The sequence below is a fragment of the Aquila chrysaetos genome, chromosome 24 (assembly GCF_900496995.4).
Source record: "Aquila chrysaetos chrysaetos chromosome 24, bAquChr1.4, whole genome shotgun sequence".
Classification (NCBI taxonomy): Eukaryota; Metazoa; Chordata; class Aves; order Accipitriformes; family Accipitridae; genus Aquila; species Aquila chrysaetos.
In genome coordinates this window covers 20,678,042-20,690,195 of record NC_044027.1, presented here as the reverse complement: position 1 = coordinate 20,690,195, position 12,154 = coordinate 20,678,042, and the positions used below count along the sequence as shown (strand labels likewise).

The 12,154-nt window shown below is 41.7% G+C and overlaps 1 protein-coding gene across 3 annotated transcripts; it reads right to left on the bottom strand.

Moving 5' to 3' along the window:
- Positions 1-49: 49 nt before the first annotated feature.
- Positions 50-11,352, bottom strand: ZBTB43 (zinc finger and BTB domain containing 43). 3 transcript variants are annotated; one of them, XM_030000224.2, is made up of 3 exons: positions 11,229-11,334; positions 8,567-8,653; positions 50-6,933 (listed from the first exon to the last, which is right to left on the bottom strand). In XM_030000224.2, exon 3 carries the CDS (start codon positions 6,908-6,910, stop codon positions 5,516-5,518), a length of 1,395 nt encoding a protein of 464 aa, XP_029856084.1. In that variant the 5' UTR covers positions 6,911-6,933; positions 8,567-8,653; positions 11,229-11,334; the 3' UTR covers positions 50-5,515. The 3 variants fall into 3 exon arrangements, with proteins under 3 accessions (XP_029856084.1, XP_029856083.1, XP_029856085.1); XM_030000223.2 differs by lacking the exon at positions 8,567-8,653 and having other exon boundaries at positions 11,229-11,352; XM_030000225.1 differs by lacking the exons at positions 8,567-8,653; positions 11,229-11,334 and adding an exon at positions 10,766-10,932.
- Positions 11,353-12,154: the final 802 nt, after the last annotated feature.

The following is a 12,154-nucleotide window of genomic DNA, read 5'->3' as shown; positions in this document are numbered from 1 at the left end:
GCTAGGCTGGCATGTTCTCGATATTTCAAGAAGACACATTACTAGAATACACTTTTTCTTTATATATTTAATAAAGTTATATATCAACAACTTTTGGATTTGTACTTGTTTGAGCACTTATCGTTTTGGCAAAAGTGAAATATTAAATACTAGTACTAGACATGCATTCCTTTCATTCAAGCTTAAGAAAACATTTACAAAGTTGACAGATAACATTTATTAAAACATGTTATACAAAAAAGGGGCATGGGACTCTTCTATAAGAAGAAAATATTGAACAGTAACATTAAATTAAAACCATGCTGTACAATTAGGACAGCAATATTTATAGACAAAACTATCCAACCTCTGCAATACAGGCATAACATCTCACAAAATATCAAGATATGCAAATTTACTATAAATGACTTGTTTAGAATAAAAACTTATAGCTCATTAAGGAAGATTCACTTGACTTGCATAAACAGTTACATTTCTGGAAGAAATATGGAATCCCATGAATAATAAAAAAAAGGAGCAGCAATCAACAGACACAGGCTTCAAGCAAAAATCGGAACTTACAATTTAATCACATTAAAAATATACCGTTTTGTTTTCCAGCATCTTCCCCTAGGGCACTGACAGTTTACAGCTTATAGCTAAACAAGCCTAGCTATCCAATGAAGCATTTAAATGATAAAAAAAAAACAAACAACAACTTTCCTGTGTTGTTTTGAGAAAGGTTCTAATTCTGTTAAAGCAAAATACTCAATACACTGCTGTAGGCTCTCATAATTCAGAGACAGGTCACCTTTCTGGCACCAACGCAAAAGTGTTGGGATTACAAGACCTGACGTGCCTCCCTTCTTTCTGCCTCAGTAACACAGGGACATCAAATATTCTTTTTATAATGAGAAACCCAGTACATCAGCCTTTGATCATCTGCCTTGCTTTTGATACAGGACAAAGTTACTCAACCCCAGAAACGCCTCAGATGAAAAAAAGCTAAGACCAAAAATTGTACTGACAGTACCTTCTAGAGTCTACCTGCTCACCCATAAAACAAATAAGGTAATGTTTAAAAAACAACAAAAAACCCCAACAGTGATGTGTGAAACAGGAACCTTCTCCCTCAAGAGGGTCAGATACACACCTAAGCAGACATATAACCCTGCTAATAGTTGAATTTTTCAGAATGGTAGTTGCACAGATTCCATGGTAATTAACATCTTAGGTACAAAATGGAATGAAAAGAAACTTAGCTGTAGTATCATTAAGTGTTCTTACCACTGATTGGACAATGAATGGCTTCACAGTAGCAGGAAATTCTGAAAGCCTCCTGTGTGTACATTGATTCTGGTTTTCAGAAGACATTCACTTTACTACAGCCAACAGTGAGCAATATAAAAATGCACAGATGTTTCTAAGCCATATCATTAAAGGTGATGAAGCTTAAGGGAAGATTAATGAAATTCATCATACACATATGCATTCATATTATATATATAAAAGGATCGCTTCCCTCCTCCCCACAAACAAGAAATAATTTCTTGTATCTTGAACAAGACCACTTCATTAGCAAAGATTAAGAGCCTGACAGAAGCTGCATCTGCATATCTTGATTTACTATGTACATCTGTATTGGCCATAAATTGCAGGGTTTCAGTAGCAGGGGGCTGCAAGGGTGACATGTGGCAAGAGGTTGCAAACTGCAACCTGTGCTAGTCAAAAGAGGTTCTAGCCTGCACTGAAGCGGATGTAAACAATCCACTGCGTGCCAAAACTTCAACCAGAGGTTCACACAGTGCCTCTGCTTAAACATACTCTAAGAAAGAGTGGCAGCTGCTAGCAAGAGGTACATGGAGACACATAAGGAGAAGATACTCCTGGGGAAACACATTTGGAAATACATGCAGAGAAACTGAAGAGCTGCTCTTGGGACAACACATGGAGAAGACACTGAGGACACATATAGAGACATACCCACAGAAGGACTTGCTATGTGCCTGAGAGGATTCACTTCTGAGGGGACTTTGGCCTATAGCTAAGCCATGCCAGAGCAGGTACACCTCTGAAGTAACCAAGGCCCATAGGAGACGCAAGCTGGAACAGGCACATCCCTGAAGGGACTATGGCCCAGCATCACCACGAACAGTGACACTGACCAGCCCAGAGCAGCAGAGGACACCCACTAAGAAATGAAGAGCGTCAGACAAGCCAGTATGCATTATGAGCCCAAACTCCTGTGTGATCTGTCACCTCACTGAAGGAATTGGCATAGGCTGAGTGCAACTCTTGGTGAAAACAAGGAAAACAGAAGCAGGGAGGAAAGGTGTTAGGCTTAAGTTGAGCCTGAGGAAGGGGGAGGAAAGATGTTTCCTTAAGTGTTTAAGTAATTTTTTGTTACCTTTTCCCCCCCCCAATACCTGAATTGGCGATTAGTAGCAGTTTGTCAACGGGCAATAAATGAAATTGAGGAAAACCACCACAAGTCAACTGTCTTGCCTGCGATAAGCAAAAGTAAGGATTTTAGACATGTATCTCAAGCTTCCCTTAAATCATCAATCCTCTCAACTAGATCTCATGACAATCATGTCAGTACTTCCTGCAATCAGTTGGTTTCATGTAAATTAACATCAGAATGCCAAGCACTACAAAATCAGTGGAGCAACTTTCGTTGGACTTTCAAGACAATGTCATAATATGGGGTAAAACAGTAATAGGCAAATATTAAAAAGTTACTATTCATGCTAAGTCATTAAAAAAGGACATGGTTCTATAATATGATCTACTGGACCTGTTATAAAACCTTTAAAGTGTCTCTCGCAGTACATTTTATTTTAAAGCTTTATTTCAAAGTAATCTAACTGCAAATATGAGTAATGTTTAACTTTGAAATGTCCCATATAAAAGTCATTCCAAGCTGGTAAAAGAAACAGTTTTGCTGGCAGCTCTGTAGGATGGTCTGGGTTTAACAATTAATTTTTTGCTTGACCATGGTTTTCAGCCTGGTGTTTCTGACCAGCCTTTTTTATGGTTAAATGGGAAGAGGCACCCTTAACCTTTTTATGCAACACTGAAGTGACAATTTGAAAGGGGTTGAGAACTAATGTAATATACAAGATCATCTTTGAAATGAGTATGAGAATACCTTCCCTCAAATGTGATGATGGTACTTGCAGAAATGACACCCTGTATGTAGTAAGGCCTTGGAGAATGGAAAAATAGGGCCACTGAGTGCAAGAACCCTTTCCTCTACACTCATGTAAACAGGCAAGCATTATAATTTTTTTTTTTTTAATATTAAAAAAGACAGTGTTAGCAGTGTGGAAGCAAACCATAAAGGGAATATAATTTCTAAGTTTAAAAAACATACTTATAAAGTTTTATGGTTTGTTTTTTTTTTTTTTTTTTTTAAATACAAAGTGCTTCTATACATTAAGCAGGTTACAGTGTTAGTGAGCAAATCCCTGTTTAGTTACCTTGATTACAAGGGTTATATATGGCCACCATGGTATATTGTAGAGTTCAATTAAGTGCTAAGAATAGGAACTCTGTGGTGCTGACCATTCATGCCCATTGCCAGCAATGGGTTCATCATATTTGGGAATATCTGTTTTAACAAAATTCCATATGAAAAATATCTGAAGCATTAGAAGATTAAGAATTAAGAGCCTCTTAAAAAAATTAAAGTTTGTAAGTAGAATGCCAGAAAAGAAGTTACAGTAATTACAGCCCACTGAGTAGTAAACCCCCCACTTGTACCAGACATTCATGTTCAGGATACAGTTCAGCTGTATCTTAAGACAATTTGTAACAGGGAGTTCAAAAAAGCATCTTAGTAGTAATTATCTTTGTGTGTTTTTCCTTGTAATGTCACCATACAGGGTCATCTGTTTAAGTACATTATCCTGCATATTGCAGTATCTAAAACATAAATTGGGGCCAGAGAGGCTTAGGCCTTCGATGCTGGTTAACTTTTTTCCCCATGTTACCAGCACTGTACTTGGACATCACCCCTTTCTGTTACAGTCTTTGTACGCTCTAAAGGCTCTTTCCTTTTTTATAATATATTTCAGTAAACTACAAAGAAGGGTTAATTGCTTTTGCATCAGACTGCATTAAGCTTTCAACCCCAATATCCTGTTGCCACCTTTACAATTGATGCATTCACTCTACCTGCAGAGCTGGCAGCATCTCTCAGAACTACAGACACTCCTCCATCTATCTCTAAGAATGAGAGCCCAGCATATAGATCCTCACCCTAAAGAAGCAGAAGTGCCACTTTCCCAGCAAAAATCTAGACTTCGGACGTGAGCATGGTACCATGTTCTGCAGTACCATTAACAGATCCAAATACCATACTTTCTACTTTTTTTCCACAAGCAACTTTGTTTGAAGAGGTAAACAACTCTGGCTGCTTGTGATCACATGTAACCAGTCACAGTAGTTCAGTACCAAGAATCTGTATTATAGTTCTTACTATTCAAAGAGTAAAGAATTAAAAGTATAAATACCTATCAATGACTAAATAATTTTCCTAAAACAGGTTTCTAAAACTATATAGAAGTTCTCAAAGAAGTTTTTGTACCAATAAAAAGTCAATTTGTGAATCCACAGAGTTTGGTACTTGCTACTGTAGTAAGCCACAAAAATCTGAACAGAAAACTACAGTTTAAATGTTTGATTGGTTTGGGTAAGTTCCAAATGTTACATCTTATTTCTTTTTTTTGACAAGCCATACTTATTACACACACTTTTAGAAGCTCTCACGATGTAGCAATCAAAATCAAGTCAAGCCAAGAGTCATACAGCATTAGACCCTAGAGGAGCAAAGACAAATTATACTTAATACAGATTGAAGTTTATATAGTGCTCAACTATATTTAAGTGCTTTACAGATTCTAAATAGAAATCAGCACAAAATTAGACATTTGTTTTACTAAAGATGGATAAAAAAAAATGGAAGACAGATAAAGGAAAGCCAAACCATCTTTAACACAGCCTTTCATTAAGCAATACAGCAAAGGCTATTTAATGATGTACACTATCTAATGATGCATGTTAAGTATGTTGGCAGTCTCCAGTTTGAGGTGGAATTCTAATTTTTTTTCATTAAAACGTGAATCATATAACCTGGTTTAGTCATCCTAGTTCTCTTTTCCACTAAGTAGGGCTACTTGAATTCCTGCTTCATCTAAGTACTTGAAGGATTTGGGTCAATTTAGAACTGGGTTTTACTGTGAGTTTAGAAGACTTAGAAAAACAACAGGGCTTCTAAATACTGCTGTGATTACAATCAATGTCACAAAGACCTTACAGACCTCATTTTGCAAGCACCTTTCAGATTAACCATTTGCGCTTCACACATTGAACACCTGGAGTAATACTGTGGAAAATAAAAGTTTGGTCTGCTTATACCAGCATAATCATTAGAACTTGTTTTTTTGAGAATTTACAATAGCAAGTACCAGACATTATTTGCATAATTAGTTTATTTTGCTTACTCTACTAAACAAATGTAAGCACTAATGTCTTAGTTCATCTCAGTAGTACTCTGCTCAGCTTTAGAAGCTTGATATGACTTGGTACAAGAGGTCACATGCCGATGAAAACTGTCCCGCCACATAAATCTTTTCCCACAGATGTTACACTCGTATGGTTTTATGCCTGTATGAATTTTCATATGGCCTACAAGATGGTGTTTCATTTTGAATTTCTTACCACAGACACCACAGCCATAAGGTCGAAGACCAAGGTGCATACTCATATGCCGATCTCTCTGACTTTTGTGTGTAAAGCTTTTTCCACACTGACAAGGATACAGCTTATCAGCATGTGAGAATCCAGTGAGGGATGTTTCTTCTTTAATTCCTGTAGTCATTTCAATGCCTTCACCATAGCCTGCTGCAATCATAAGATCCTGTCTGTGGGCACTTAAATTTCCATCTGCCCTTTCACCAGAAAATTCTTCCATAGAAGAACCATAGAAGTCAACTTGTTCATCATAATTACTTTCATCTGCCTGTTCATCAAATTCTGCTTCCATCTTTTTGTCACCTATATGAAAGTCTTCAACACCCGAAGACTGGATTGAGTGATCCGCCTGAATGGCATTCATGGATTCAGAAACTTGGTGGTCATCATAAGGATTATCCACACCTTCACAGTCTTGTTCAAATCTTTCTGGTTTCACATGGATCCACCGCTTGTGAGACATGATGCTGGGTTTGCTATACATAGGTCTGGTATACTGATACTCTGCACTATCACTAGTTCCTTCTTCGCCATCCTGACTTGTCATTCCAGTGCTAAGTCTATCATGTTCTGTTGAAGAATTACTGGGAAGGTACTCATGTTCAGTCAGTTGACATGACAGCTCATCTTTAGAGCTCTCTTCTTCATTTTCGCCATCCCTTAGTTCCTGCACTTTGTGGAATTCCGTCTGTCCTCCAGAGCCAAGTTCAAAGGTTTCAACAAGGCCATTGTAACTACTACTGCTCGGGGACTGATGATCACTGCCATGATTCATCTTCTGACACAGAACTGTTGGGTTCCCCTCTAGCACTTCAGTGCATTTATCCACTACATGCCACATCTGAAGGAAACTTGCTGCTGTCAAATAACTAACAATTTCTGGAGCGGGCATTACCAGCCGACCTGTATAGGTAGACAGAAGAATGTTTTCAAATACTCTTGGATTCATCACATCAGGCAGGACTATTCGCCTGCTGTTTTTTAGGAGAACCTGATCACAGAAGTAAGGTGAACTAGCTGCAAGAACAGCTTTATGGGCTCTGAAGAGGTGGCCCTGAACTACAATGGACACATCACATAATTGTCCTTGCTGGCGCTGCTGGTTTAACTTCTGCAAAATGGTGCTAGAAAAATCTGGAAACTCCACTCGAAAAGAGCTTGACCCAGACTCCATTTCATTACAAATTTAGTGTTGTGCTGCAAGAAAAAAACAAAAAAACAAAAAAACAAAAACAACAGAAATTCTGCTTAGTAAAGTATTGATCTTTCCATTTCCTTCTCTACTTTTTCTTTTTTCTTTAACAAGTAACACCTAAGCAGACTCATATGGAACTCAACCCAACATTTTCTGGAACCTATGTTACTGCGGTACTTCTATTTCTCCCACCCCAACTCATTACTCTTTTCCAAAAGTTGTACTGAGGCCACAGATTGCTATGTCAGCACATTTAGTTGTGTTTTTTCTGTCCAAGAGGACTCGGCAACGATAGCAGGAGCTACAAACAGCATGTTACCCAGTCGAGATAGATTAAGCATTTCAAGCCTGAGCTTAGGATAACAAAACCAGTTATTTGATGAAATTATAGCAGTAGAGTTCTAACTCCAGGATGTCCCAGAGTTTATAACAGCACATGAAAGATTCTGCATTTCAACTGCCAACAAAATCATCTCATTGATCCCCCAATAAACACTGATTGTACTCTTATGAAATATTCCACTTTAAATGAAGTTTTCAAAAGCCAACATATTGATTCATACAATGACAAAGGCTGCATAGACAGAACCTACTGAGAATGAGGCTTATGACTCTTCTAGTGGTATTTCCCTGTCATTTTATTAACTGAAAGGTGGAATAGCAACATCTTGTACAGTTGTAGGACTATAATCCAATCTTTTAATTCTGAGCTTTTTCAGATGTTATTATAACATTTCTTACTTAAAGAAAAACCTTACAGAATTTAAAATGTTAATCAGGAAAGTGATACCTCTGCTGTACAGAATTTTTTCTGTGTGTACCTTGTATATTTGTAACAATGCAACAATTATATGCTAGAAGCTCAGGTAAGAGCTCACAGATTTTAATGTTTGTATTCCCACAGGATCCATATGTCTTACTACAAAGTTAAGTCTTTTAAGCAGTAATACAATTCTTTAAAATGTCTACTTTAAATTTTAAATTGAATTTGAGACAAATTTCCATGTTATTATTATTAGAAATAATGACAGAAATTTAAATGCAACTATGAAAGACCAACATTAGTCGCCTGAATAAATTAAACTCATGCAATTTTTCAATTTGATAATGCATAAATTGAATACAATGGAATTCCAGAAGAGCCATGGAGTAGCAAGCAGTTTTCCTCTGTCAAGTTCTGTTTCTCGTAAGTGGGAAAGTGTCAAAGTTTTAACAGATGGGGCTGCAGACCTGAGAGAGAATACTTAGTAAATTAGGAGATAGTGTATACATACAGAGTTTAAAGCACTTTGTTAATACAGTGCAAAAATAGAATTTGCATTACAAACAGTTGGAGGACTCCAAAATGAAAGTACATCTATGGAATACAGAATCTAGAAAATATGATTATGAATCCCTGCTACAGAGAGCCTGTACAATAACCATAGTACTTTCCATACAGTTATGTAACCATCAAAAGAAAACTCTTCATTTGGTGTACTGTGTTAAAATGCTGGCACATCAGCACAAATGTATGACTACTAAGTGCAGAAAAAGCAGTAGTGCTTGCTTACAAAAGGCAGACTACACAGGAGTGATTATGTAAATCACTCAATGTTTAATCAACAGCTCACGGTTGCATAATCCCTTCCTTACCATTCTGATCTGTTTTCCAACTCATATTCTTGACAACTCTCCCCCACTCCCCAAAAACCTCAGTGTTCCGTCTCCAAAGTTTCAGAGCTAGAAAAGGATGACAGGCATATAGAGCACAGGTGAACACAGACTTCTCACTGTTATCTTACATAAAGTTGGATAGGTTTTCTATAGAAGAGAGAGCATGGGAGTCAGAAAGCCATCAAGACTTTTCAATAAATACAGGCCCAAACTCCTTGTAAACATTGAAACTGGCATCTTCTGCAGACCTATGAATACTATGCTTTCAAATTTGCTTTTAATTTTTCACTAGAAGTATGGTATCAATCCGACTCTCTTATGAAGGTCTATGAAGAAAACTGACTGGGAAGAATAACCTGCTATTTATGAAACCCATGTGTAAACATAAATAATCGCACCAACATAGTCAAAAGAAAAAAGGTACCTTTTTTGACCACTCTCCTTCCTTTTTCAAATCTTACACTAATTTCCAATGCTGGGTAGGAGGAGGAACTGAAAGGACTGGATAAAGCTCCCATTGGGGGACAGTCAAATTACGAAAAATTTTGTAGTTGAGCACCATAACTTGCTGTATACAGTCACGTTCACTTTTACATTTTCATAAATCGTTACTGTCTTAATGGTTGAAACAATTGGTTAACTTGAGAGGTGTTTACCAACCACCTTGAAATCCTCAGATTTAAGATGAGAATCAGTCATAATTTTAATCTTTTTTTTAAAACACTTGGTGGCACAAGGCAGTTTTCCTACAAATACTGCCTCACATGAATCATGGGTGAGCTGTTACATTCTGCTGAAACAGTAACGAGGATGCATCAACTGAGGAAACAGACTAAAACTTGCAAATCTAGCACACAACTACTTTCAAGTGCTTTGAGTAACAGTGTTAAGAAACAGGAAAGCCCTTTTTATCACAAAGCATTACTCCTCAGAGAGTCCTCAACTTCAGCCCTCACAGCTTGCTTTAAGTATTTGACAAGCTAAAAATGATTATGGATATCCTTGAACAAGCTTCTTGAGATGTATTCACAAAAGTATATGGGAATTTCACATGAAAGTGCAAAACAGAAAATAGGACCATTTCTCCACCTTTCAAGTGAAATAAAAAGTCTTGGGACAGTCATCAATTCACCAGATGTGAATTACCAAACTGTCATACCTCAAGTGTAAATGTGGAATTTGGACTGAACACTACTACATTTATAACCACTTTTAGCTAGTCCCAGAACAATCTGTATGAACATTCAGAAGTCTGAACATTCAGAATTTTATTTAGTAAACCCAATGGACTATTAGAAACAGCAGATTTTTAAATTTCTTCCTTGGAAAAGGAATCTCTGAAAAGCTTGCAGTTCAGGTGATGATCTTCAAGTTGTCACCTACATAATAGTAGAAGACCACCTCTAAATCTACTGTCTTCAGCACCCCTCAGTTTTTTTCCTCAAAGCATCAGTCCTGCTATGTACCCATACAACCAATCCACTTCAGGAGACCAAGTCAGCTACTGATGTTTTCCCAGAGAGCAACAGAATACTATGCCTGTCAGTTCAATTGTTAATTTTTCCTACCACTTTGCTTAAAACAACTTGACAACGTTATTTCAGTATTTCAAACAGTCGTCTTACACCTAGTGTACATTACATAATACCTACATTTAAAAAAAAAAATTATTTTTTTATTATGCAGATGCAGTTCTTCACCTCCTTTCAGAATATTCTCAGATTTTAGACTATATTTTTCAATACTTGCCTACAAAAAAAAATAACCCTTCAGGATACGTTCAGCTGAAATTTAGGAGAAACATGTCTACAGATCTTACATAATTACTGCTAGTCTAAACTGCCATCTTTCAGCAAGGGCTCAGCATACCACCACAGAAACAATTCCAGGTGGGAGCAGACTTTTGTGTATTTTAAGTTCTCATGAAAACTAAAGCCATCAAAATGTAAGTAAAATAGCTTCTACTAATAAAGCCACACACGTCAAGAAAACTTTGTTTTTCCAAAGAGGTTTCACTTCCTGCTTTGACTACCTGTTCTGTTTCTGCATTTTCTTTATCCCCAGCTCATAAAAAGCAAAATCTTTCTACTTCCCTTAATAAAAAAATAACTAGCCTCCATGCTGCAACACCGAGCGAGACACACAAGGCACACGACAGCTGCTTAAAAATAAATTTACTTCAAGAAGCGCTAGTGGGCAGTTCCCTCAGTTCGCCGCACGCAGAGCTTCCGAAAAAATTAATCTCTTACACCTGCCACGGCAGCACCTCGAACGCTACAGCACCCGCTGCCGCGGGCGCACCGGCGGGGCCCTCTCCGGAAGGCGCCGCAGACCGCGGCCGCAGGCCCGGCCCCGGCGACGGCGCCCCCCGCGGCCGAGCGGCGGGCGGACCCGCCCAGCTGCGCTGCCTGGAGCGGGCCAGGGCCAGGTCCAGCACCCGCCTCCCGACCGCCCACCCGCGGCTCCGCCGTCCGCCGGCGAGGGCCGCCCCGGCCGGCAAGCGGCGCGGGAGCCCCCCCCCCCCGCGGCGCGGCGGGGAGAGGGACGGGCCTCGCTCACCGCCCCACCCCAGAGCGGGCCCGCGGAGCCAGGCCCGGCGACGGCGCGGCCTCCTGCGGGCCGCAAGCGGGCCGCGTCTCACCTGCGGGCCTCAGAGTCTCTCGCATAGCGGGATACGAGCCCGGCCTCAGCGCTCAATGCGGCCGGCACTGCCTCCGCGCCCCAGCCCGGCCGACGCCGGAAGCAGCCCCCCCCCTTCCTGCGGAGAGCTTCCGCATCCCAGTCACATGACGGCCCGGGTCAGCCCTTCTGCTTCCTGCCCGCCAGGGGCCGCCGAGCGGCGGCAGAGCCACCGGGCGCCGCTCGCACCCGCGGCGGCGCCCCCTGCTGGTGCAGCCTCCGTGAGCGGCGCCACTCGGGGCCGCCGAGGCCCGGGGAGGCCGCGCCGCCGGCGGGCCGGGTCCCGGCGGGGTCCCGGCGCGCCCCCTCGCCGCGCCCCCTCGCCGCCGCACGGCCGCCTGCAGCGACGGCGCCCGCGCCCTCGCTCGCCGCGCCCGCGCCTTTCTCCCGCGCCGGTGAGGCGGCGCGTCCCGGAGCCCCTCGGCCGTCCCTCCGGCGGGCCAGCTGAGCCGCGGCCGCGCCCGACGCAAGGCGCCTCTGCCGGGAGAGTTCCCTCGGGCTCTCCCGGCGCCGGGTCCCGCGGGCGGTCCTGGCGCCTCGCTGGGTCGCGCAGCGCCTTTGGGCAGCCCCTGAGCGCCGGGGGCGGCCCTGGTCCTCGCCAGCCCGGGGCGGGGGGTCTGGGTACGGCCGTCCTGGCCGGTACCTGAGGCCCTGGGACTGTGCGGTGAAGCCTCCGCTCGCCGAAGAGGCGACGGCAGGGGGCCGAAGCGGGTACCGCCGGGAGCAGCGACAGAGAGCGAGCGAGCGAGTGCCAGCCGCTCTTTCGGGACGTCCGAGCTGCCGAGAAACCCCGGAGGGGCTGCGAGACCCCCGCGGGAGAAATAAATGACAGTATGGCTTCGCTGGGGTACCACCTCTTCAGCGGGGCTCTGAATACAGGAGGTGGTT

What these genes read in the sequence shown, in the direction of transcription:
- ZBTB43 (XM_030000223.2), bottom strand. Translation starts at nt 6,910, where the DNA reads ATGGAGTCTGGGTCAAGCTCTTTTCGAGTGGAGTTTCCAGATTTTTCT.